The 26,574-nt window shown below is 35.7% G+C and overlaps 1 protein-coding gene and 1 pseudogene across 12 annotated transcripts in view; both read left to right on the top strand.

The window, feature by feature from the left end:
• The window catches only part of SLC4A10 (solute carrier family 4 member 10), a 155,908-nt gene that overhangs the window by 97,588 nt on the left and 31,746 nt on the right, over positions 1-26,574 (top strand). For 9 of the 12 annotated variants that reach the window (XR_001203416.3, XM_048072289.2, XM_048072291.2 and 6 more), the window contains 9 exons: positions 973-1,161; positions 11,807-11,898; positions 16,373-16,530; positions 18,810-18,897; positions 19,368-19,514; positions 20,498-20,598; positions 22,005-22,230; positions 22,379-22,512; positions 23,020-23,265. Coding sequence is in view for 11 of the 12 variants with exons in the window: in XM_048072289.2 (XP_047928246.1) it covers positions 973-1,161; positions 11,807-11,898; positions 16,373-16,530; positions 18,810-18,897; positions 19,368-19,514; positions 20,498-20,598; positions 22,005-22,230; positions 22,379-22,512; positions 23,020-23,265 (1,381 nt within the window). In the remaining variant the exon portion in view is untranslated. The remainder of the gene's footprint in view (positions 1-972; positions 1,162-11,806; positions 11,899-16,372; positions 16,531-18,809; positions 18,898-19,367; positions 19,515-20,497; positions 20,599-22,004; positions 22,231-22,378; positions 22,513-23,019; positions 23,266-26,574) is intronic. The other 3 variants (XM_013171324.3, XM_013171326.3, XM_013171327.3) reach the window with 3 other exon arrangements.
• On the top strand, positions 354-462 carry LOC125183772 (U1 spliceosomal RNA; annotated as a pseudogene).

Here is a 26,574-nt window from a genome sequence, read left to right as displayed (position 1 = left end):
CTGTTTTACTTGCTTTGATACAGATTTTTTTTTTCCTTTCCTTCTGTTAAGCATTATTACTAATTGCTAATAGAATTTCCCAAAATAATGATAAAAAAGCCCTACAAAATTCTCAACAATTCTTTCCTATTCAAAATGTGTAATGCATACTTATTAGGAGTTTTGAATGTGAATATGTTAATAATTTCTGTCAGAAGACTGGAAAAATGACTGATTATTTTAGCAGCAGGATCAGCTTGACTCACAAATCCATGTAACGATTCTATTGCATGAACATAGGCATCAGGCAGTAGAAAGAGATCCTGTTGGTTATTTCCCAGTAATGCTTCAAAGTTTCCCATATCATCTTACCTCAGGGGAGACACTATGATCAGGCAGGTGGTTTTCCCAGGGCAAGGCTCATCCCCTGCACTCCGGCTGTGCTTACCCCTGCGATTTCCCCAAATGCGGGAAACTCGACTGCATATATATATTTTTTAATTGCATTGAAAGTTCTGTAACCGTAATTGTAAGAAACAGAACTAGACTGTGATCTTCTGTGGTAACCATAAAAGGAATCAAAAAGTTTTCTCCTCACAGTAAGCTGGTCCTTTGTAGCACATAAGGTATTGGTTGTGGGGGGTGGTGGGGAGGCACCTTATATACATCATAATCTTGGGTTTAAATACGTTGTGTATGGGAATGCTTAGGGAATGTCTTCAGAGTTATATAGGTGACCTTAACATGGGAACGACATACCTTTTGAGTAATTGACTTTGTTACATCAATACCATTATTTATTTATCTATACATTTATTTATGGGAGTGAAACACTTCTAGATAAAACTTACCATGCTTTAATACTTGTCACATTAAACAAACAGATACCTTTCATCGGTAATCCTATAGGGCGCTAATTATTGTTATTGCAACATCTTTAAGCAAAGTTTTTCCTTTCCCCTCTCTTACTATGTTTATGTATTTATTTTTCAGATATGATTCTGGATCAGCAGGTGGGCTCTGGGCAGCTCAGTGAGGATGTTCGTCACAGAGTGCATGAGGCGTTATTGAAACAGCATCACCATCAGAACCAGAAGAAACTGAGCAACAGGATCCCAATTGTGAGATCCTTTGCTGATATTGGAAAGAAGCAGTCTGAGCCACATTCCATGGATAAAAATGGTAATGCGTTGCTTTATTTTGCATTTTCAGCTTTCGATAATATTTGTCTGCTCAGTGTTGTGTGTGCTTTGTACCCACAGCTTGAACTCAAAGTGATTATGCTCTGAAAAGTTCTTGTGTAAAAACAGAACCTTTTACGTGAGAGAGTGGTTCCTCATGCATTCAGTAACACGCTTGCTTAAATTTGAAATTCAGGAATCTGGAACAACCCAGTGCTGTGCAGATATGTCCATGTGAACTAGTTCAGGTGTTGGAAGCAGGATAGCTGTGTTAATGTGGCATTCTGTCCTGTACAACTGGCATAATACATTGTCCCCAGTGCAGTACCCCTCAACTACATGCATGGCATTTTAGGCAAAGTGTTTGAGATTTTGCAGTTGAGTTTGCAGGGTTAAAATGAGAAAAACATTTTCAAGGCAACACCGTTGGAGACAAAACACAAGAACTGTTTATTATTCTTTGAGAAAATCACTTTTTGGAAAATGATGTTTATGAAAATGCAAGAGCAAGTCTGCAGAGTTGTTCTACAGTAAAATATTGGCTTAACTTTTTTCTTTCTTGCTTTTATAGAAGCCCTTATACGCGATACTGTTATTATTGGTAATCATAGTGAAAGATCTGTTCTTATTCCTCTTTCTTATTTACATGAACACAAGCATGTGTAATGAAACTCACAGCAAAATTTTCCTTATATGTACAGTTAATTCACTAGAGTTACGCACTGCAGAATTACTGAGCCTCCATACATAGTATTATCACAATACCCACAACATTTTTGTCTGAGCACCACTGGGCTGAGTGATTCTTATTCCAGAAATGCCTTAGCTTTAGAGAAATCTCAATCCGTTCTGCTGTGTCTCTGTTCAGGGCTGTATTGAGCTCACCTGTCACCTGGAGAAGTGGAGAGTGAGGAAACAGCCACAGATACAGGTGCTGCAAGAGGTACCTATATTCTGTGAGGCATAGGACAGGAAGGGAGAGTGAGAGAGTCATAGTGAGGTTTGATCTGGAAAAACAAGGCTATTGACACAAAGATTATCTTTGTTTTCAAGGAAGGATCATTTCTTTCAGCCATTGCTATGTAAAGTTTTAATAGGTACTTCTAAATCTAGCTGCTTAGGAGTGACTGTCAGACCTAAAAGGCAACATACAATCGCATATGAAGATGATATAAAATAGAAACATATTTATCATGCCACAATAACATTTTAAGAGTAAGGAAAAACTAAAGTACGTTAAGATGTGAGTGATTATGTGTATGGATACACAGTAATAGTAAAGCTAAGTTGGATGATTGTCCATCCTTTTTAAGGCAACTTTTCTGTTGATTTTATGCAAATTTTGCTGATGGCCTTAAACAAATATTCTAGAGTAACTTTTAAGAAAGCTAATGCTATGATGTTCGTATTCCTCAGTTTCTATAGGAGGAAAGACAGATGCTTGCACTCCATAAGCTTTTTACAATAGGTCATATATAACAAGTAGGTCTCCTTAAAAAGACCCCTCAGGACAAGCCGTGAAAATATTATAAGCTCAATTTCAGTAACTTTCTCTGTATGTTAGTAGAACTGATGCAGCAATTCCCTCCAGAAACATCTCACTTTTGCCTCGGTTTCTTGTGGGAACCTTCATATCTCTGTTTAATTCTAAAAGAAATAGATTCCAATCAGGACAGCATATTGAAAACACTAGTTTCATATACCCAGTGGTTAAGTGATTGTTTAAGTGGGGGGCACACATTCTTAAAGGTTTCCACCTGTTTGTGCTTATTTTGCAAGAAGAAAAACTACTGATTTCCAGTTCCTATGCTTTTGTAGAGGTGCCTCAGAGCACTCTAACCCCTTGTTTAAAAAATCACCCAATCACTGCCATTATATTATTTAAATTAAGTTAAATGCACTGTAAACAGTAAAAATCTAAACGATTGTAGGAACGTTTATGGAAAAGTAAATCAGCTTCTTAGCTAAATTACAGTGAAGCTTTCCAAAAACAGTCTTTTTGGACACAGATATCTTCTAATCAGTTTGAAGCACTGCTCTTCTACTTGCATTCCATAAGTGTTAATGCACATTTGGCAGTCTCCTGTACTGACCTCTTCAAAATAGATGATGGCCCTATGATAAAGCAAAGAAGGGTTGGTTTATTTTATGTTTCTCTCTTACCATCCATTACCCTTTTACATTAAAAGGTTTGAACTTTATTTTATTACCTGAAGTCTACTAAAATTAGTATTAGCTTTAGAAGAGGAAAATTCCATCTAAATTTTTGGTTTTCAAAAGAAACGTATTTTTCTTTTTTTCACTTCAAGACACCAGCCAATAAGCATCCCATGGGCTTAAGAGGCAATTGTTACCTGAGCACTCCAGGATTAAAGGAGTGGGGACTGCTGCCTCTTCTAGCATAGTCCTAGTTACTTCTTTACCCTGGCTAGCACACATGGCATGTAAATTATGCAGGAATTTATGCTGAGGTGTTCAATTCTCAGGAACTCTGCTGTCCTTAGAAACTTGGCCAGGGGCAGGAGAGAGTTTTCTGATCATTTTTTCCTGCCATTGCCCCATGATCCATGATGCTAGAGTTCCGCTACAGTGTTATGCTCACTGCAGCTATATATTTATTTTTTTGATTGTCATAGAGCATGTGTACAAGCTTCTCTTAATAACACAAAAATGTGTTGTTAATATACAGCTTTGAATTACGTGAAAGTGTGTGTAAAAGAAAGCAAAATTAAGAGTTAAAACCTGATATTATTGTCAGGAGTGTGTTGTGAGACACTTCCTTGTTTCTTGAAGACTAACTGGTAAAGTACAATTGAAGCGTTATTTTAGCTTGCTAGTTACCCATTTGTGCACAAACATGGTATAGTATATATGAACAAAAAATATTCCATATATTGTCAACAGTAGCAGTAGTGTTCTCTCTTTTTAGTACTAAAAATATATTAAAATAGTAAAATATTTTATTTTTACTTTTTATTTTTTGGATGGGAAGCTTAATTCATAGAAAACTGTAGGGAGAAAAACAGGTAATCTTAAATACTACTGATGAGCTTACAGTCCAGAGATACATGCACCTTTAAGAAGGTGAATGATGCAGGGGAAGTTAGAGACTTTTTCTGGCTATAAGAAAATTCTTAGTCTGGTTAAATTTGGTTTTAGTGAAGGCAGTATAACTGATAAAAATCAGTGGTCAAAACAAAGAGGGATCTGTAGTTCATGAAATAGGTCGTTCAGAGGAGTAAGTCCCTGCCATCTAGGCTATGAGGTACATACAGTCGAGGATGTAAAACCCCTTCTTTGTCCAAGTTCTTGACTATGCTAGTTTACTGGTGTCTCCAATTCCAGATATTTAAGAATAAAGTCTGAAAATGAAGACGTAAACTTGAATTCCATATATGGCTGTGCTGCTGACAGGCCCCTGTGATATCTTTGTTGGATGATAGTTGTACATATGTTCTCCCTCCATTTTTTCTTTGTTTAAGAGTCTGTCAGACCATCTAATTAATTTGCTTTGTATTTAGTAGTATTATCTTTTGTTTACAATGGCTTTTCTTCACATCCTCTGCAGGGCTAAGATGTCAGGGTGCTATGGATTTACCATGCATTTTTAATGCTGCCATGCTGTGTTTAACTTTCACTTTTCATTAAGCATCAAAACTGTGAGAATTAAAAGCCTGCTTTTGATGTTCCAATAAAAAGCGACAGTCAAATTTGGCATAAGAGCAGCAAAAATGATTTATTTTTTTAATCCAATTTGACACCAAATACCCAAAACTATTAGCTATGAGGGTAGCAATAATTTTAGCATAAATGCTCTAAAAGGCAGGTAAAAAATAGGAATCTTTGCCATTAGTAAATCAACTTTAGAAAGTTTGGTTTGGAGAGTGATTTAACTTCTTTTATTGAGATTAATAGGTTTTTCACTCTGATATCTGAGAACTGTGTCTAAATTCCCACGACATGGTCTAAAAAGTCAAAAGACAATTGCGAATACACACCTTTCTTTCGTTACAGGAATGCTAAAATAGTTTTGTAAGCCTCTCCACTTCTATAAAGCATTCTTCAATTCAGAATTTAAGTGTATAAAGCACAGGAAAGTAGTGGATTTAATGATAATGAAGTTAGGAAAAGAAGTTTTCATGATATAAATTTTTTTTTTTGACTAGCTATTTCACTTTTACTATAGGCTTCAGAGTGCATACGTGTGGGTGTATATATGTAATGGAATCTAGCAGACCTTTTACCGATTAAATTTGAAGAGGAAGGAACTAGGGGAGTGGTGCATGTCAGGATTAATGACTTTCAAATTGTACTTCCATGCACACCGTTGAAGTGTTCTTTATCCATAATAACATGATCTTGTGCGTGTTTTCTGTTCCATTTCTGTATGCCATTTATAACTGCTTCTCCCTTGGCATATGAACACACACTTTATTAACATAAAAATTGCATTATACCATGCATCATATTTGATTTTGACAAATTCTGGAATTCTAAGGGGATGTTTATTCAAATGCCAAAGAACTTGAAGAAATCAATGGCATATTAAATTAGGGATCTTCATATTTAATGGAATGAGCTGCTGGAGCACTTTATTTTGACAGGTTCTCTTTCAAGCATTTTTCTAGTTACTTCAGTTAGTATGATTGGCCAGTTTGGACTTCTTCATTGTTTAATGGAAATATGAGCACTTGCAGAGTTGTTTAAGATTATGCTTGGGCATCTAATTTAAGACAGCATGTTTTGGTATCCCAATTAAATCTAAATTACCAGTTCTCTGATGGCGTTTGTTACTTTCCTCAGTTTCCTAATCTCTCCTAATCATCAGTCCAAGCGCTTATGCCATAACTCAGTGCCATTTTACAGCATGTGAAGTTCAGATGATGTCAATACTACCCTATGGAGACAGATGGACAGTACTTGGAGCCCCATGAAAAGGGAGGGAGGCATTCCTAGGTATGTGACCGGGTTCCTTTGCTCTGGGAATAGGTCGCAGTGAATGCCATATGTATTCCCAAGTTCTCTGCCAGTCGTGATTTTGGATCAGGTGAATTGCTCCTGCTTTCCTTGCAGTGAAGCCAAGCCCAATGACGGTTCTAGTTTAAGCTAACTAATACTGTATTTCTTTATATTCTTTTCAAATGTATGCATTTTAATCAAAATATATTTTCCACAGGTTACTGTATTACTAAAATATAACTTGTATTTAAAAACATTTTCATTTGATAATTATCCTTTCTCCACATTTCCTCGTACCCATGTTAAAATGTATAATCTGTATGTATAAAACTGTATCATTCATCTTTGTATTTCTTTATTTTGCTCTGTCTTTGTTGTGTCTGTCTCTAACAGGCTCATCTCATCTCTGTATCTTCCTCATCTCCTATCCTTTGGGTTCTGTAAACTCCCTGAAGGTTTGGAGGTAGTATAAATACCTATTCTTGCTTGGGCTTCAGATCATTTCAAATGTACACCCATGTCTTCATCTCAGTTTCTTGACAGCATGCAACTTCTTGCTATAGTGATTAAAATATACTTAAGGCCTTTGTCAGCAGCTGTGGCACATTTATCAGAAGCTTGTGTGGAATAATGTTGTTCTTTTGGGAAAAAGTAATTTTTGATGCTATTTCTTTGTAAATCCATTTTCTTGCATCAATTTGTAAAATTGCAAATCATAGCAATTTAGTTAAAACTGCATGACTTTGTGTGAATTATGTTAGAGGTTGAGGCCTACCGTTAGAAAAATGGGTTAAGTGGCTTCTTCCATATCCTCTTTTATTATGTATCATTAGCAAACACCAAATTCTGCTTGCAGTTATACAGGTACAATGGGAGTGAGATGGCTCTCCACTGATTTAAAATATTATCTATCAAGATACCTAAAAATATGTATACAATTCAGTGTGCAAAGATGGTGTCACTGCTCTGTTATATCAGAATTTTAATATGTACTTAGGAGAACTTAGTGCTTTTCATTCTTTGCTTTTTGGCCTAGGTGGACAGTGAGTCCATTTAGATTTGGCAAGTTGGTTACAAATTACAGTGAAAAGCCTGAAGGCTAGGATAATTGGCTTGCAAATCAGACTTTTTTTTTCTCAGTGAGAAAAAATACATATGCTTTAGAAAATGTAAACTACTTTTTTCTGGTTAAAATTCCTTTGATGTCTCAGTTGCATCCAGTTTGTGTTAACTTTGATTTTGTCTGAATAACGCTGTTCTTGGTTTTTGTCATTGGCATTCTAGAGACCTCTTGGATATTGATTAGTAAATACAACATTCATAGCTAAATGTCTGAAGCCTTCAATGTTAGGGACTAAAAGTATGTTGTATGTGAGATTAATTTACTGGTATTGTTTATTTTTTTTACTTGACAAGACTAATAGTCTCAAAATGTTCAGTTCTGTATCTGCAAATGCAAACTTCAATTAGTGTAACAAATATGGACCTGATGGATTTTATGTGGCTTGGCTTTGCATGACAATTGTTTTGTGTGAATTTTTTCTCTATTCGAAGCTCTGTCAATTTCACATTATCTGAAAAAAATATCGCTTTTTATGTATAACAATTTAGAAGATAATTTTTAAAACTTTTATAAACTGTGTTGATACTAGCTTTTTGTACATAGATAAGCCTTAACATCCATTTTAGCATGGTTTTATCTGTTAGGTATTAAGTTCCTTTGTATGTAGGCTGGGTATTTCAATGATACCACACTGTATATTTGATTGGTACTTAAAAAAATCTGGATGGCTCTCTGATGACATCTCAAAGAAGGCAGCTTTTCAGATGCTTTATCTAGATTGACTGCAGGATAAATAAAGGCTTTTAAGCTGTAGATTTTATAAGGACTTCTATAAGACTTGGATTTAGCGTAGCTGTATTTAAGAAACAATTTGATGCAGTGGTGACTGCTGAGATTTTGGTGGAAATCAGAGAGGAAATGCATATTGCTTGCTCTTTTTGGTCCAGGTGTAGCGTGGCAGTTCCCCTTTTCATTCACACAGCTCTTTAATTGATTGGTGTTTCATGGGACTACCATGATGCCAATAACCATGTCCTTCATTCAGAAAAAACAATCAGCTGCTGAAATTAAAGTACACTTGAGGATAAAGCACATACATACTTGCCAACGTGCATTTGAAAGCTGAATAATAAATGGAAAACCAGTGTAGCATGGTGATGCACATGGTTTCCATCAGTATACTTCTGGTCCTACCCCAGAGAGAATTTCTCATGTGCTTGAGAGTATTCACCTCAAAAAGTCTCCTCTAACATGAAATTTTACACAAAATTAAGTTCAAGCCATCTTTGTAGCTCTGGAATACAGGAAGCTACCAAATGTGAAAACGAGTAGTCTTATAGTCTTTCTACAAGGGAGAGGGCCACCATGGCACAGCATCTACCTGTTTGAAGTGCAAAATATATGGCCATTTAATAAACTAAATGTGTGTAGGAGTTAAAATATCTCCAGAAAAGCAGTTGCTTTCTGTCTTTCCTTTTCTGTTGAAGGGCTGCACAAAGACCAAGTTGCTGATTGTCATTTTGCAGACTGTATTGTTTCACTATGAACATGCATTCCTGCAGTGTGTTTGATAAACTTAAAAAAAATTCCTATGATCTATAGGAGAAATGTAAGAAGAGAAATTACCTATCTTCTCTACTTTGTATCTTTTGATTGTTATTCAATCCAGTAAAAAAACCCAACAAATTGTTTTTCCAAGATCCAGAAAGCTGTCTTTAAGTTACAGAGCTATGTAAATGTCTCTTACTGCCTCAAGGTAAAACTTGTGTTCTTTCAGATTACTTCAGCATATGGGAAAATCAGAGTCTGAGGTCTTCTGTTGGCACAGAAAAAGAACATATGCTATTCTTTAAACTTCCCATACTTACTCGTTGTGGCTTTTATTTCCCACCATCTATATTTTTACTACCTAAAGGAAAAGTGGACAAAATGTTTAAAAGTTAACCTTTGGACCATTATAGTAGTTGCTTAGGATGCTTTTGACACCTCAAATTATGGTGTTAAAAATTCAGTAGTATAATAGGTGGTCCATCTCTTTTGTTGGTCAGAATCTTTTTCTCCCTGGCAGATATACATGCTCTCATTTTCTTGAAATTGTGGGTCCAGAAAAAAGTTCAAATGTAAATCCATAATTAGCAACAGAAAGACAATGAACTACTACCTCTCTTGCTTTCCTGTGGATAACATCTTTATAACATAATGTGTATATTTGTATGACTAATTATTACAAGTATTTCCATTCATAGAGTTCCTGGATTATAGAGGAGTTTCTAAAAGGAAGAAAGTAAGTTAAGCAAGTCTAAGGCTTCCTGGGAATAAGTTAAGGTAGAAATGTTCCCTGTGCATTTTATGGCTCCTATATTAGAATCACTGTGAGGGTTTTTTTGTTACATTATAATATACATTTATGTATATATATGTATTATGCACATTGTCATCAAAATAATAGATATATGCTATTTTGAAAGTTATAATACTACAGGATAGTTCCTGTAAAAAGTTGTAAGACTGCCAAATAAACAATACAGAAAAAAATTATGGTGTGAAATATAGAGCATGGGGATACCGAGTGATGATGGTGGAGCAATGATAGAACTCAGTGGTACTTCTGTAAGTTCTAATTAAAACAGAAATGTTGCATGGCCTTTTATCTTGCATATTTAAGAACTGCTGGCTTCCAATTGGCAAAGGGTGTCCCATGTTAAACTTAGGAATTCATAGTCTTATTTTTATGTAAATTCTTTTAAGTTTCATTAATATATTGCCTTCTGAAGTTAATCCATAATTTTTGCCATATGAAATGTGTCTGTTTTTCTGTTGCTTCCTGTTAGTTTCACTGTGGTGCAGAACAAAAGCCCGAATTTCTATTCTTGTTTTGAGCTTTGTCCTGAATCAGAGAGAAAATAAAAGTATTTACATTTTAAAGATTGATACATTTAATAAGATTTTTTACTAATACCTTTTGAAACATTCTGTGCCTGTACTTAATCAAAGTGAAATCTCTCTGGCGAAGCTACCAGGATGCAGCACAAGTCAAAAAACTGTTTTGTGGCGTGGGAGATTTGCCTAATGGAAAACGGAATGTTGATTGTCATGAAAATCAACCTTTTCCTTGAGCAAGTTTCTCAGCTTAATTGAGCTCAAGCTCAATTCGTGACCAGAGTTAGACAAGGATACTGCACTGGTCAGCTGTGACAGAAGCTGGACATTATAGTTTTGTGGCCATGGTTGAGATACTTTTGCGTGTCTCCTGTTCTGTTAGGTCTGGTTTCTGCAAATTGCTCCATTTCCCAGCTGGCTGAGGATATGCTTAGACTGCAAATGGATGTAACAAGATGTGAGGGCGGACACACCATGGCTTTTTGAATTGTCCAAACAGTGTGCCTAGCTTAGGACTGTCTTTATCTTCATATGTCTTGAGCATATGGTCTTTGTTACTATGCAAGTTTAGGTTGATTTTCACCAGAACCAGTGTTTTCACATCATCATTTCTTAGTCATATGAGAGACTTTATTTGCTATGGAAACAAATATATGCTGGGCACAAGATGCTGATTCTGGGCCAGCTGGACTCTGCAGTTATTCCTGGGTATGTGTTAGGGCAGTAAGAGATAGTTGGCTCATACACTTAGCACTTTTTTCTGTACTTTGTTGTGGTGTTCAGAGCTGTGAGCAGCTCCTGCCATGCCAGGGAGAGTGACAGAGTAAAGGCAAGCAGGGAATGTCCAGTTAACCCATGGGGTTTGCATGATGCCCTACTGCTAGCCCCACGCCCTCAGTGTGTGTGTGTGGTGTCCTCTGGCGATGCACAGGAGCATTAAGTAAAAATATGCTTTATGCGACCTATATTTGTTACTTAATCCTTTTTTTTCTTTTTGAGCTTTGGTTGGCAAAATTTAGCTGGTCACAAGGCTTACTGTTTGCTACGTGAGACTGAGGCGTGTTTAAACTCTTCTCATCTTGAGATGTTTTTAAAACTTCTAAAAAATACTATACTAAATCGTCACAGGAATTTTCTGAAAATGTGTTTGCTGAAACATTTGTTTTATACATGTCTATATCACATTGTTCAATACTGAGATGAAATCATCTTAATATCCAATATAACTATTTTTATAGCAGCCCACTCTTATGCTAGGTTTTGTAGTATGTTTTATAATCAGAACATTCTTACACACATGAGTAAATTTATGGATATTAGTAGTCCTGTTTTATTCAGTGAGGAGTAGTCTTGCAGACAGATACTGCCCCAAACTTGGCAGTTCCTCAAGTTACTTACAAAAATTATATAAATGCAGGACTTTCTTCAAATGTAATAACTTAAAAATCATAAGCTTTAATTGGCACATAAAGTTCATCTTCCAATATTCAAGAATATGTCTTCCAATATTCAAGAGTATTTTCTAAGTTACGTTCTCCAATTTGTAGCTGCATGTGATAAATGTTCATTTTTGAGAATCTGTTACTCTAACTAAGTATTTAATTAAAATGCCATGTTTGGATGTTTCTATATATACATATGATATGGAATGTATATAGTTCTTTAATTCTACCAAATATTTCATTGAATATTGCTTTATTTATAGAAGTGAGTGTTAGTATTCTGTAATGGTATTTTTTGTTAGCAGGTCAGATTGTTTCCCCACAGTCTGCTCCAGCCTGTATTGAAAACAAAAATGATGTGAGCAGAGAAAATAGCACTGTTGACTTTAGCAAGGTAAGTGTTCACTGACGGCAAAGAGAGATTCCTGAATACCAAACAGATTTTTTTAATTAAAAAAAAAAAGAATCCATGTGAATTAGGAAAAGCTATGAAGTGCAAATTTTACTTGAGCATTAAAAATTTTCATAGCTAGTGCAACTCAGGGTTTGTATCTAACGAAAAAGAATTCTTAATTTTCCTGATAAATTACTGGTAATAGGAACCAGTGTAAAAACATAGATACACATTTATTACGTAACAATACAATAGGTATGTAGCTGTAGGGGGAGTTTTTAGAAATGAACAGAAAATTGTTTAATAAGGAAGGTAATTCAGAATTCTTACAATTTGGATTTACCTCTCAGATTTGTACTTTTGTAGAAGTAATGCCTGAATGCAAACTACTCTTTTTATAACCTGCAATCGTGGATTCCAGATGTCTCAAACAGAATGTGTTTCTGTAAACCTATAACTTAATACTTCTGGCAAGCCAAGATATTTCAGTACACTTCACAAAAGATGTTAGCTGTTCAGTAGTGGAGATTGCAATGACAGTTCAATGTTAGATAGCAAAGAAAAGCAAACAGCTTCTCAGCTTTAATGTAAAGGAGAATCCTAATTTGTTTAAGAAGTCTGTATGTATCTAAAACAAACTGTCACATTAGATACAGATGACAGACCTGACAGGAATAGATGGCTTCAACTGACACGTTAATACAACAAAGGTTGAGTAAGTGAAGAAAGGTAATTTAAACCAAAATTCTGAAGAGCAGCACTTTGAGTCTGTTGAATCTTAATGTTAGTGCAGCTGAGCTAAAAGTAGAGTTATGTGATTGCTCCATCTGGTGCCAGAGATATTTCCTAGCAGCAGTAGCTATTTGCACCGGTTGAATTCTTGACTGAACATGCCAGACTAGGAATGGTATATGGCTGAAATAAAGATGGGAAACAGATCTTGTTGTCAAAGATGGTGAGAAGAAAGGAGGAGGGCTGGGGATGTATTGTGGACCATATTTCTTCAGAGGTAGAAAAGAGATCTATAAACTGTGACATGCTAAAAAAAAATGCAGGCTAATTCTTTAAAAATACTTGAGAATATAGAAAGTCAATTATAATTTTGGTTTGCTGGTATTTATTTTAAAAGTGTTAACAAAAACTAATTGTTTTGGCAAATGTTCTAATATCAAGGTATAACATTTTTATAAAGGATATCAAATAGAAATAAAGCTGGCCATTCAACATTAAGCTGTGCAGAGATGATGCTCACAAGAACCTATTGGGAATGACATGACTTTCAGTAGTGCTTCTCTTGCGTATTTCCACAATTGCTTTGAGTCTTGTAGGATCAAAATCCTGGTCTATTATCTATATGCATGGTTTTTATTAAACAAGAACGGGGCTGCATCATCTGATCCTTCAGCCACTAGTTGTATAGTGCTGCAGCTTAGCTGATCAAAAGAGCTCTTCCTATTTAAAGTGTCATGTGAAGAGATCAATGTGTCATCTTTTGGCTAGCTTCAGCAGTATTAGATAGCCACAAGGATGTCAGGAATATGAAAGAAGCTTTTGTTTGCAGGAATGAAATAACATTAAAGAAGTCTAATCTAAATACCTTTTTTGACTGCCTTTAAATAGATACATGTATCCTTTTGAAGATGCATAAGTAAAGTACAATTTCCCCTTGAAATGTGCTATTGCAGCAACTCCCAATGGTTATAATTGGAATTATATGCACAGATTGAGAGGAAAGTAGAGCAGTACACTAATTTTCTTTTGAGTATTGTGATTTCTTGCTCTAATTTTGTTCCACATATTAATTTAATTTATCTTCTACCAAAAAGCACCTTTGACTACCTCACGTATTCTCTCTTTGCTAATCTGTCTCCCTTGGGCTACTTCTAATATTCCAAATTCTGGAGTTGATTCAACCATCAACAACACGAATACGGCACTGATACTGTGTTGATTGTATTGGTATCTATTTTTGAATTACATGAGACATCAGGAAAAGCTGTCTTGAATGTTACTTCAGTAGCATAAAGAGGGAGATGTAGTTTCTGATGTTTGTACTTGAAAATGTGTTGCTCCTCTTCCTGTGGGAACACCATGAGGATTTTGTATTCCCAGGACAGTATGAGGGTGTTCTAAATGGTCTGTCACAGCACTACTTTATCCTGTGTCTCTGAGCAGGATGGGGATGGCAGTTTAACAATTGCTGGTCTCTGCTTCTTCCAACAAAGGCTGACATGATCTTCAACTGTCCTGAAATATGAAATGCGTGAACAGACTGCAGCTATGTCCCTTCTCAAGGCAACATTTCTGTGCTCCATGTTGAAACAGTATTTATGAATCAAAACTGCAGTTCCAATACAGATAGAGTTTGGTCTTTCAAATACCATGGGAAATAGCTGACTTGTTTTTGAACACTGGATAGCTCTGCTTATAAGTAAATTTGATGAATACATGTCAGGACTTTCCTAAGAAGTAATGTTGGTTATTTTCTGTTTGTCTTCATGCCAAATTATGTTTGGTTCTGTGGGAGCCCTCCCCCTCCTTCTTCCTTCCTCGAGGTGGCCTGGAAGGGAATGGACTCCACATTGGTCATTTACTTTGATGTTTAATAGCAGCCTTTTGGGGCTATTAAATGCCAAGTCATGAATGTGGCTCAATTTAGGGTTAAGATTAAGATCTACGTGAGGCCTGTCCAACTAAAGACTTCTTGCAATAAGAGATGAATGGTGGATAGGTTAGGAGGAGTGTTTAAAGAATGTAACTTTTACAATTGCCCCAAACTCACTCAGGGTTACCTCTGTGCTTGTTAAATAGCAGAAATGACACCTCAGGTTTGCATTTATTTACCCGGTTTGATGCTTCTCTTTACTTTTGACTGGGGCTCAGTTCAGTACCTTAAAGATTTTGTACTCTCAAGCTATCAGTAGTACTAGAAATGTGTCTAGGAATACTTTCTGGTAGATGGGGTTGAGTATTTCTTTCAGGTTTGAGTCTTGGTCCTGTGATCTGTATGTTGGTGGGACCTTAAGGTGACAACTGTAGCATGTGGTACACAAGACTTTATTAAATGCTAAATCCATTCATAAAGTAAAATCAGTACAGAGTGCACATTGGTACCTGTGCCTGGAAGATTACTTGCTTTCTCTCAAGTAGAAATGACCTAAAATGGCACCAGTAGATGCAGAGTGAATCTGTTTGGGTTTTGTATTTAACCCTGAAGAGTCATTTTGTGATTTGAGTGGAGAACAGAAAAATTTATTTCAGTAATACTTTGATGAAGTACTTGGGCTCCAACCTTTCAGGTTGATTTGATGTTTGTCTCATAGATTAGTGAGGTGTTGTTTGTCTAGATTAGCTTACGGTAGCATCTCTTTGTGATCTTAGAGAAATAAGATTTCTTACAGAGGGAACTGTATTATATCTGAATTCTGATTTACTGCCAGAGCCATTTGCAAGAAAACAATTTTCTAAATATTACCAAAAAACTATGCAAACTAGTACTGACAGATGGCTGTAAGATAGACATTAAAATGGTCCACTTTAACAGTTTATATTGGATTTGGTTGCTGTTGTTGTGTTTAGATTAATAAAAGGAAAGCAAATGACAAAATTCATGCATTTTGAAATGTAGGCAATACTGGTGTATAATGAAATCAAACATACATTATATACTCCATTATTTCATGTCGATCTTTGTTATAAACTTTAGGTTGGTACTGAGAAAATAAATACAAATAAACACATTCCTTGGCAAATACCTAGAGCTTACATAGCAATGTTGTGATGAAGCTGCTTCTTTTCTTTTCCTGTCTTCCCCCCCATGAAAAGTCAACACCATAGCCTTAAAACTCCAAAATTTTTGTTCTGCTTTGTTCCTTTAGTTTTCTCTCTTGAGACAATTGTGGTCATAGCTTATTTTCTCTTGTTTTCAGTAGAAGGGAAGTATCTTCCCCATATGAAAGTCCATATGAAAACAAAAATAGATCTCACTTAGAGCAGTAGAAGGAAAATTTGGGGTGGTAGAGCCTGTTCTTTTTCTCACTGATATTATAATATGACAACTATAAGATAAGAATTCATGATCTCCACACTTGTTAATTATGGAAAAATGAGGTGTCTTAGTTTCTTCTGCTGCTATTAATTATTCTATTATGAATTACTGATTCTGTTACGATTTTTGTTAAAATTATTAATAGGAAATTAATATTAGATTCTTACCAATATTGTGATTTGTTGCCTTTATAATTATTTCTGGAGTACTTTAACTATGTTTACAAGATAAAATTAGTAAAATATTAAAAAATCAGTTTTTGAGAAACATTCTTATTTTTTGAAACGTTATTTGACAGACAAGAGTAGTAGAAACTGAATAATGAAAATAATTGTAAATTTAAAATATAATGCCATCATTGGCCAAAACAGGGGAAAAAAAAATCCCTGGAAATAACTCATTGATAATTTGATATTGTTTTCCCAGGTTGACCTACACTTCATGAAAAAGATACCTCCTGGAGCTGAAGCATCAAACATCTTAGTTGGTGAACTGGAGTTCCTGGACCGTGCAGTTGTTGCTTTTGTTAGGTTATCTCCTGCAGTGCTGCTTACAGGACTAGCTGAAGTTCCAATTCCAACTAGGTACAGTTAGATTTATGTGTCTTTTTGTTTTTCTAAGTATCTTGTGGAGACAGGGTGATGTCACCTTCAGTGAGTTTCACCATGTATTGGGTTATGAAATGTGCCACCTGCCCTTTAAATTATACATATGTATATTCAGAAACATGCTGTTAGTGTGCGAAGAAAATAATTCCTTGCAGAAGTAGAAAAGATAGCTTGTCAGGCTACAAAACAGAATTTATCCTATACAAACAGGTAATACTGCAGATGAAATACTGGGGAGCTGAAGCAGCAGCAAAGCAATGTCGTAGACTATTTCATCTGGAACTGAAACTACTTGTGTGATACTGCAGAATTATGTCCAGAAGAAAAAAAATGATACAGGAAATAATTAAAGGGAAAAAAAACTTTGTGATTTGATTAACTAGGGATAGCAAATGGATGAAAAATATGCTGTAAATACTATGCTCCTCTAAAATTTACTTTGTAGATACTTGCATGAAAGTGAATGTGACTTTTGACCATAAATTTTTATTAGATTTTCTTTTTCTTAGTTGAAACCTTGTCTAATAAAGTACTTTGGCTTTGAGAACAATTTATAAGGAATTATTGTCATGTCTAAAATAGACTTCGGAGCCCAATATGAAGCTTTTAAGTAGATCTGCAGATACGTTGTTTCCAGCTGGGGCTGATTTGGTTCAGAATTCCAGTCTGATTCTCCCATGTCTGAGCTCACTGGCTTAACTGTTAAGCAGGCTTTCAGTTTTTGTTTGGTTTTTATTTTTTTGTCTGCATATATTCTGTCTCTTTCTCCTTCCCTCTTTTGTTTCTGTAAAAGTAGAATTCTAGCAGACGACAGTACTGTATTCCAGTTGTTCATGGCATTCATCTAGAATATGAAATACTGAGACTCAAATCCTTGCTCCTAGTCAGATAGTATAAGTATAGTATAAAATAATTAGTATAAAATAATAAGTATAGTATAGTATATTTAGTGTATATTTAGTATATATTTAAGTGTATAGTATAATATAAATATAGTATAAATTTTGCTTTAATTTGTAGTTACGTTGGATATGACCTTTTTCATCTTCTCTGATTCATGCATGTGTATAAGGGACATTGAGAGACTTAGCTTTGAAAAAACTTCTAAAGCCTTTCTCCATTTCTCCATTGCCTCTCCCAACCTCCCACCAAAAAAAAAAAAAAAAAGGCAAAAAAAACAAACAAATTAAAACAAGGCAGATGTCTTGATTTTTGGCCTAAAGAAAATTAAAGAATGAAAAATTAAGAAAACTATTTTCTGTGAAAAGTTTGGTTTTAAAATAATTTAATAATGTTAAACAGTCAAATTTTTTTTTTTTTTTTTTGCATTTCAGCAAACCTGGAAATTATTTCGTTTGAACATATCCTGTGCATTTTAGAGAACACCAAGCCCAGAGTAGAGGCTATCTAGAGCCTTCTTAATGGGAGGAAAAAATGATTTTAAAATTATTTTTATTCAGAGGTAATTTCACTACCCTGATATTGCAATAATACTACCATGTAATAAAGTAATAAAATTTAACAGAAACAATAAAGTAATTGGTTCTGTTAAATTAAGAGAACTAACATTAAATTTATGTTAAAGTTTTCTGTATTTAGATTATAACTGCATATATTTATTATGTAAGATAAGGTTTGTTATGTAAGGAGGTTTTGGTAGTCTCAATCAAGTCTGACTGTGAAGCTTATGATATATTTCTGGAAGTTATTTTCACATTTTTTCTAACTAGAGCTTCATGTTTAAATATGTGTGTGAGGATCTTGAAGGAGATTATAAATAATATTTCATAGAATGGCTTGGGTTGAAAGGGACCTCAAAGATCATCCAGTTCCAACTGCCCTGCCACGGGCAGGGATGCCACCCACTAGATCAGGTTGCCCAAAGCCCCATCCAGCCTGGCCTTGAGCACCTCCAGGGACGGGGAATCCACAACTTCTTTTGGCAGCTTGTTCCAGTGCCTCACCACCCTCCGTGTGAAGAATTTCCTCCTCACATCTAATCTAAATCTCCCCTATTTATCCAGTCGCCGGGGATTTTGCCTGACTGCCATGACTTTTGAAATATGACATAGAATGTTTTGGCAACTACGTCAGCCAGTTCCCTCAGGGTCCTGGGATGCATGTTATTGGGCCCCATAAACTTGTATCTGTGTTTGACAGAGTTTCTTCTAGTCCAATTTTAAATAAGTATTTCTGTAATGTATATAGTTACTTGCATTCATCTGCCTTATACAGTATTTTTATTTAACTTGCAGATTTTTGTTTATTCTTCTTGGACCGTTGGGTAAAGGGCAACAATACCATGAGATTGGAAGATCAATTGCAACACTAATGACGGACGAGGTATTTTTATTCATGAGTTGGCTTTAGTCATTTTGTACTGACTGAAGAGGTATAATAGGGAACCTTGTGGTGACTGAAGAGGTGTAATAGGGAACCTGCAATATGTAATTGTCTGGTTGAAATCATGCACAAATAGATTTTAAGTTCATTTCATCGGCCTATAACTGCCCAGATTATGCTGTCATAAGGAGGTAACAAAATGAGAGACAAGAGTAACATGCAAGGGTATCTTCACTGAGAAGATTCCATTTTACACAGTTAATGTCCAGTGGTATAATTGAGTTTTAAATTCCTTGGAATATTTAGCACCAATTTAGCTGAAACTGGTATGGAAACTATGTACCAGATTTTCTAGTCAGTCGGAGCTGAGATTTCAACTTCAGAAGTCTAGGGGCCATTGTGAAGTATTTTATGGGTATTCCTCTCCCCATCTCTTTTTCTTCCCACGTACAGTTCTTTGTTTTTCACAGGTGTTCCATGATGTTGCGTACAAAGCGAAAGATCGCAATGACTTGGTGTCCGGAATTGATGAGTTTCTTGATCAAGTTACAGTTCTTCCTCCTGGAGAATGGGACCCAACAATTCGAATAGAGCCACCTAAAAATGTTCCCTCTCAGGTTTGTACATTGTAAAAAGTACTTTTAAAGGTTGTGATGAAATGAAGTTCTGCTGAGTAGTATTAAGTCTCATTAATTTAGCATTTAGCAAAATCACTATATAGGCATTTTGCATTCTTTCTGTTGGTTACTTTGCTTAAAGAGAACTGTTGTCTTGAAAACGTAGTATAGTGATGACAATCTATGCAGTTCAGTACTAGGTTTCTCCTGAATAAAGACAGATGGATCTAAAGGTCTTAAATTGAGGAGTAAGTGGTCATAAGTGTCTTTGATCATCACAAACAGCCATGGTTTGCTTTTGTTCTAAGCTTATAGTATCCTAGTTTTCTGAAACAAAAAAAAACATACACAAATCCCAAATATTCCATTGCATGTGAGTGTATGTCCTTCTACAGGTGCAGTTTTCCTCAGAAGATGATTCAAACAAGCAGAAAAGGTTATGAAAAAGGAATCCCTTTTTTCTTGATGGCTTTTTTATAGTATGACATGACTGTGTTTAATTACTCAGCATGGATTGTTACTGAACAGTGACTGTTCACAAAGCTTTTCCATCATTTATCTATTCTCCTATTCTTTGACGACAGTTGTAATCCATTTTGAATTTTGCTGTGTATTTCAGACATATAATGTAAGATTTGTTACTCATAGTTCTTGTCAATAGATGCTGCTGGTTATGCTAAGTTGCTAGTGAAGTCAAAATGCAATGACCAGATAAGAGTAAGAAATGATCAAAGCAGTCCGGCATGCTGCTCTTAAAAATGCTTTCTGATAACAGGATTTTCTTTGATCAATTCTTTAAATTTCTTTTAGGTCACAGTTCCTTCTACTATTTCTGGTTACAGAACTGTTTATGAAGAGGTTATGCTGATGAATCTAACAATAAAATTTAAATGTTTAGTCTTTCAACTCTCAAAGTCTATTTCCTTTGCCAAAATTGTGTTTGGTTGTAAAGAGCTAAGAAAAGTATCTTTTCCTTCTGATAGGAGAAGCGTAAGATCCCAGGAGTGCCAAATGGGACTGCAGCCCATGGCGATCCAGAACAACCTGGAGGGCACTCTGGACCAGAATTGCAACGCACTGGAAAGTTAGTGAAAATATATTCCAAATTTTAAGTGTACTAACTGGTATACTTTCAAAGACATAATAATGGTCTAATTCCCACTTAAGAAGTGACTGGCTTGGCATATGATTTTTTTTTTGAGGCCTTATTCCTGATTTGCATACCATGTAGTTGAAAAAGATAATACTTGCTAATTTGTAGAGAGGGCAAGAGGAATTAAATTTTCACATTGTATTTACTGCAAGCTCCTTTCTTGATTATTTATAAAGGTCAGACTGCTGTTAAACTCAGTTAACATTTCTGATTTCTGTTTGAAGGAAAAGTTGGAAATGGTCTTGTCACATATATTATGAATGCTTACAACTATTTTGTTGTTGAATTTTCTGGGTTGTGCAGTAGCACTTTTTTTTGGCCTCGGTAAGGCCTGGTATATGAGACTATAGTTCCTGTGGTGCCTACAACATACACACATCTGAGGGAAGAATTTGTTCCAAGGAATACTTATATTCTCTTGTCTAATATTGTGTGGTGTAAGCCCATCAGCTATCAGGAGTTACCTTAGTGCAGCATCATCGTGCTGGTAGCTGTACATTAGACATTTCCTTTTCTTTGCTGCCTCTTGATAATTAACTGTCGTTCCTACCTACACAAGGCTAAACATTCAGATGCAGTGTTGCTGTACACAGTGCAGCAGAGGTGCGTAATGGTCAGTCTGTCTGTATGTCATTCTTCTGGTGAATCTGTTATTGCAGGCTTGAAGGATCATTTTAGTATTTAGGAGCAGGTAACACTTTGTCTCCCCACTTTACCTCAGCACCATCTGATACGGTGTGCATATGAGAAAAAGAGCATTGTGGGATATTTGTTTTAACTTTGTTGTTTATTGTAATGGACTGTCTGTTCCTAAATATTTGATCATATTTAGCGTAGCGTAAATGACAAAATATGACAATTCTTGTCCTTGGAAAGTTATGGCCTAGATTTAATTCTGTTACCAAGTGTATGTAGGAAGAGGTTCTCAAATAAAGAATGTGATGTGCTCTACATGTAGAAGTGTGGGCAAATGGGCACTATAGTAGCTCTCTCATTAAAGAAATGCAAAGAATTATTTCACAAAAATACTAGAGTTGTATGCGTGGGAGCTAACAACTGTTCAGAAGTTGGGTCTGGGTGATTACATGAAAATCTTAAAAACAGAACCATGCAAATTATTTTGTTTTAAAAACAATTTCTTATTTTGTTTTAAAAACACTTTCCTGGTTAAAGCTACCAGAACAGAGTTCCCAGAAACTTTCTTCTGGGGAAGGATGAATTATAAGGGGATGTATCATTTGATTAAGGGAGCATAGCTTCTCTGCAGCTACTAAGGAATATTATGGAAAAAAGTTCAGTAAACTTTTTTCATTAATTTTCTCTCTTTTATTTTTTAGATTTTTTGGAGGATTGATTTTAGATATAAAAAGAAAAGCTCCGTTCTTCTGGAGTGACTTCAGGGATGCTCTCAGTCTACAGTGTCTGGCATCGTTTTTATTTCTCTACTGTGCTTGCATGTCTCCTGTCATCACATTTGGTGGTCTACTAGGAGAAGCAACTGAAGGTCGTATAGTATGTGTTAAATCTGAACTTTCAAAGCAAACTTACACTTGTAGGTTTGTGGTTAGTATTTTTTTATTATTACTGTTGTTGCATGAGGGCACAACCTTTAAAATACTTGTGTTTCAATGTTTGGAAGATGACAAATCAATACGTTGCTAAAAGAACCTGTTTGAAAATTTATAGACACTTCAATCTGTATCATTTTCAGAGTGCAATAGAATCGCTGTTTGGAGCATCCATGACTGGAATTGCCTACTCTCTCTTTGGTGGACAGCCCCTCACAATACTTGGCAGCACAGGACCGGTATTAGTGTTTGAGAAGATCTTATTCAAATTTTGCAAGTAAGTGGAGTAGAGCTATTTAAAATTTCAAACATATTTTTAAATGAAATGGCTAAGTGTGTGACCAAATAACATTTATGGAATCCTTATATGCAAGGTAAAGACTTACTCCACTGACTTATTTGTACGCAAACTTGTTTGAGATGGGTGAGATCATGATATGCATCATTGCTAAGGTGTTTTTGGGTAAAATTAGAAACATTGATCACCAAATTCCAACATCTGAAGAAATAAGATCAGGAGTTTGTTTTGGAGTGGACTGCTTACGCTTTTGGAGACTGAAAATTATTCAGTGACTGTGAGAAGTGTATTGTTGGTAATGCAAAAAGGGTGGGTTGGTTCTGCTCCCCGTCCTCCTACCTGCTCCCTGCCTTCCCTCTGCTGCCCCCCAGGCTGTATCCAAAATAAACACATCCCTAGGAAAAACGATTTTGGACCTGCCTCTTCTACATCTAGGAAACTGTGGCTGTACAGAAGTTAAACTGTGTTTATTTATTTTTTCTTTAGAGAGTATGGATTGTCATATCTTTCTCTGAGAGCTAGCATTGGACTGTGGACTGCAATCCTGTGCATCATCCTTGTTGCAACTGATGCAAGCTCCCTAGTCTGTTATATTACACGGTTTACTGAAGAAGCTTTTGCTTCTCTTATCTGCATCATTTTCATTTATGAGGCCTTAGAGAAGCTATTTCATCTCAGTGAGACATACCCAATCAACATGCATAATGATTTGGATCTTCTGACTAAATACTCGTAAGTACGATTTCTTCTCTTACCACTGGGGTATTTTCATAGGAGACGATCTTTCTGATGTCTAGTGCACAGCAGGAAAAGTTTTCAATAGTTGTGAACTTAACATGTAGAAGCCATTGAGTTAGACATGATTCTGGCACATGGAAGCAGTCATTACTAGAGGTATCAAACTCTAATCTTAAGTAAAAAATATCTTGACTTGGAGTTTTGGAAAGGTTACATGTGTGAAAGTTGGGAGTCCTACAATAAAACAGAGTCTCGGAGCAACCTCAGCTTTAGTTTTTTGTTTACGTTTTTATTTAATCAGGTGCAACTCAATGAACTCTTAGTATAACTTTGTACTGGTGCTTCATAATATTTTATTGAGCGTTCAGGCATATTTTTATATCATATTTACCTGTTTTTTTCTTCAAATTGAAATATTGACCTATATAAAAATTTGATGTACCTCCCTTTATTTTAGCCTCCATGGCAGCTAAGGTTCAAGCTCCGAGAACTGGAGAGGATTCAGAGTTGTTAGGTGCTTCTCAGAAGTGATTGATTTTGTCATAATCAATTTGTTCTTAATAAGATTTTTAATATGACTCCATTTAAGCACCCGTACTTTACTATGTTTGACAAGGTTTGACAAGTGTTTTTTGATTAGAAGTGTTAATAAAGGACAAGATCCTAATCTGGTTTGAGGCCAATTAAGCCTGGTCACCCCAGCAACTAAAATGTCATTAAAAAGCATTTTCAGAGAAGATCCGCCCCCAGAAATGTCTTTGTTATTCCACTGAACCCATTTGAACCCTCTGCATGAGCAGGGTGGGGCCCAAAAGAAACAATGCTTGAACAGTGCCACGTCTTCTGTTCAGTGGAAAAACAGGAGTGTCTCAACTAAATGTCTCATTTGCATTTTAAGCTGAGAAAAACAAAACACAGCAACAGAGAAAATAATTGAGCTTTGTGTATGTTGTCATCACTAGTAAAACAGGTAGTAAAACTTGAATCTGAATGTGCATACCTTAATACACAGAACAAGTTAAAATATAGAAACTGTTGTTAGTTCTGCTGTGACATGCTCTGTCATTATGCTGAAAAAATAGTATTTTTCTCTGAGTTTAATTGGTAGACAAAGAAATACTAGTTTGAAGAGAAGGCAGTAAACATCAAGAATAGACCATGAATGCAGTTAGATTAAATCCTGATCTCATTTAACTTAATGAAGCTGATATTTTACTCTAAAGAGCCTTATATAGGACAGTATTTGTGGATTTTCTTTTCCTATACCACTTCAAAGTAGTTGTGTCAAAGGGAAACAGAATATGATGTTCTCATATTGTTTTGACGAACAGATGTTGAAATACTATACAAAGACAAAATTTTATTCAGAAACCATTTAGCAGGCAGAGCTTAGATGTTAAAATATGTAATGAAAAACAAAAATGGGGATATTATGTATCTGTGGTAAGCTGAGTTTATTTGCTTTTAGCTGCAAATCTATTTGAGATTTCAGAAAGTTAAATTAACAGTCTTGCTTGGTATAGTGGTACAGTGATAGGTATCTCTATATTTTATGATAAAGTTTTATCATTCTCCTCCTTACATTTACAATCAATGTATTTGTTTTTGTTTAAAATCCCATTCACTGATCAGAATGCCAAAATGATTTTTGATGGGTGCTGTTTACTCACTGCCTGTCTTTAGTAACTGTCTTCATTGAATACAGAACATGCAGAGCATACACACACACAAGAAAGAAAAAAAAAAAGGGGGGGGGGGAAGGCGCAGCAATTGTTACCCTCCAATTAAAGCTATTGACCTGTCCTATAGTGTTGGAATACCAGCACAAAAGTTTTAGAGCTTTCCAAATGCAATTACTGAAGGACAAGCATCTTCCAGATGTTTGTTGACTACTGCCTGATGATTTCAGGCAAATACAGAATCACAGAATCACATATCATGATAAAAATTGTATGATAAAATGGTCATGTACAATTATTTATAGGGTCATCATTTCATACATATATTCTCAGTTACTCATTCACTCTGAATAGTGCAAATAAATTGACTTTTCAGCTCTTACATTATATTTCACTTACGGCATCTGTTGTATCTTCTACTTGCAGCAACAGCCTATTTATTACTAATAACATGACCATGGCAACTGACCCCTCTAATGTCAAAACAAGTAGCTCTAGGCATAGTTATAGGCAGCATAGTTCTTAAGAGATGTGGCTTATATATTTTTTACATTAAACCTGGTTGTTGGAGACATCAGTATGCATATTGATTATCTTGCATCTAATTCACTGTCTGCTCTGCTGTCTAAGAGCCCATCTGCTTGTTCCAAGGATCTGTGCACTGAACATTGCGAAGTGGTAATTCCAGCCTCTTCTGTTCCCTCCCCTCCCCTTCACCATAGTTTGTCTTAGTTCTTCAGAACTGGCCCCAAAAGATTGGGAGAGCTGAAAGATATGCTGTGTTGGAGCAACTGCACCTCAGCTCTCCAAATTACCAGTGCATTCACAAAAGGCTGGGTGCATCCTGAACTCGGCAAGTCTGCAGCACAGATATGTGCACATTACTCTGTCCAGACACGTTGTCCATTTGCCCAGGACGTGAAGGTATCTCAATTATCATTTGCATGTGATCATCACAAGACAAAAAAAATAATCAAATTTCAGAAATTCCTGAGTAAAAAAGACCTGTCAGTGGAAATGTCGATATAACTGTACCTGTATTGCTGAGGCTAATATCTGATTTTTGCAAGTCATGTATCGTCCTTGAAAAACTGAATTTTACATTCCTTGATATATTTGGAGTGTGTGAACACCCAGCAAATTAACTGTCTCTGTGATATACAATGTTTTGTAGTGGCAGTGATGATTCATCTAGGTAATACTGTGATTTTTTTTCCCCTTTCTTTAAATACTGTGGGAAAGAAACAAACAAAAAAAACTTTTGAGGGAAATAAAATTCTAATTAACAAAAATCATAGAATTTACATTGTTACATGATTGCTTTTTCATTCAGATAGCAAGTCCAGTTTTCTCAAATGTTATAATAATGGAGTGGTTTGGGTTGGAAGCGGCTTTAAAGATCATCTAATTCCATCCCCCCTGCCATGGGCAGGGACACCTTCTGCTAGACCAGATTGCTCAAAGCTCCATCCAACTTGGCCTTGAACACTTCCAGGGGTGGGTTATCCACAGCTTCTGTGGGCAGCCTGTTCCAGTCCTTCACTCTCATAGTAAAGAATTTCTTCCCAACATCTATTTGAAACCTACCTTTTTTTTAGTTTAAAACCTTTACTACTTGTCCTAT

The sequence above is a fragment of the Anser cygnoides genome, chromosome 6 (assembly GCF_040182565.1).
Source record: "Anser cygnoides isolate HZ-2024a breed goose chromosome 6, Taihu_goose_T2T_genome, whole genome shotgun sequence".
Classification (NCBI taxonomy): domain Eukaryota; kingdom Metazoa; phylum Chordata; class Aves; order Anseriformes; family Anatidae; genus Anser; species Anser cygnoides.
This window is presented reverse-complemented; position numbering and strand designations above follow the sequence as displayed.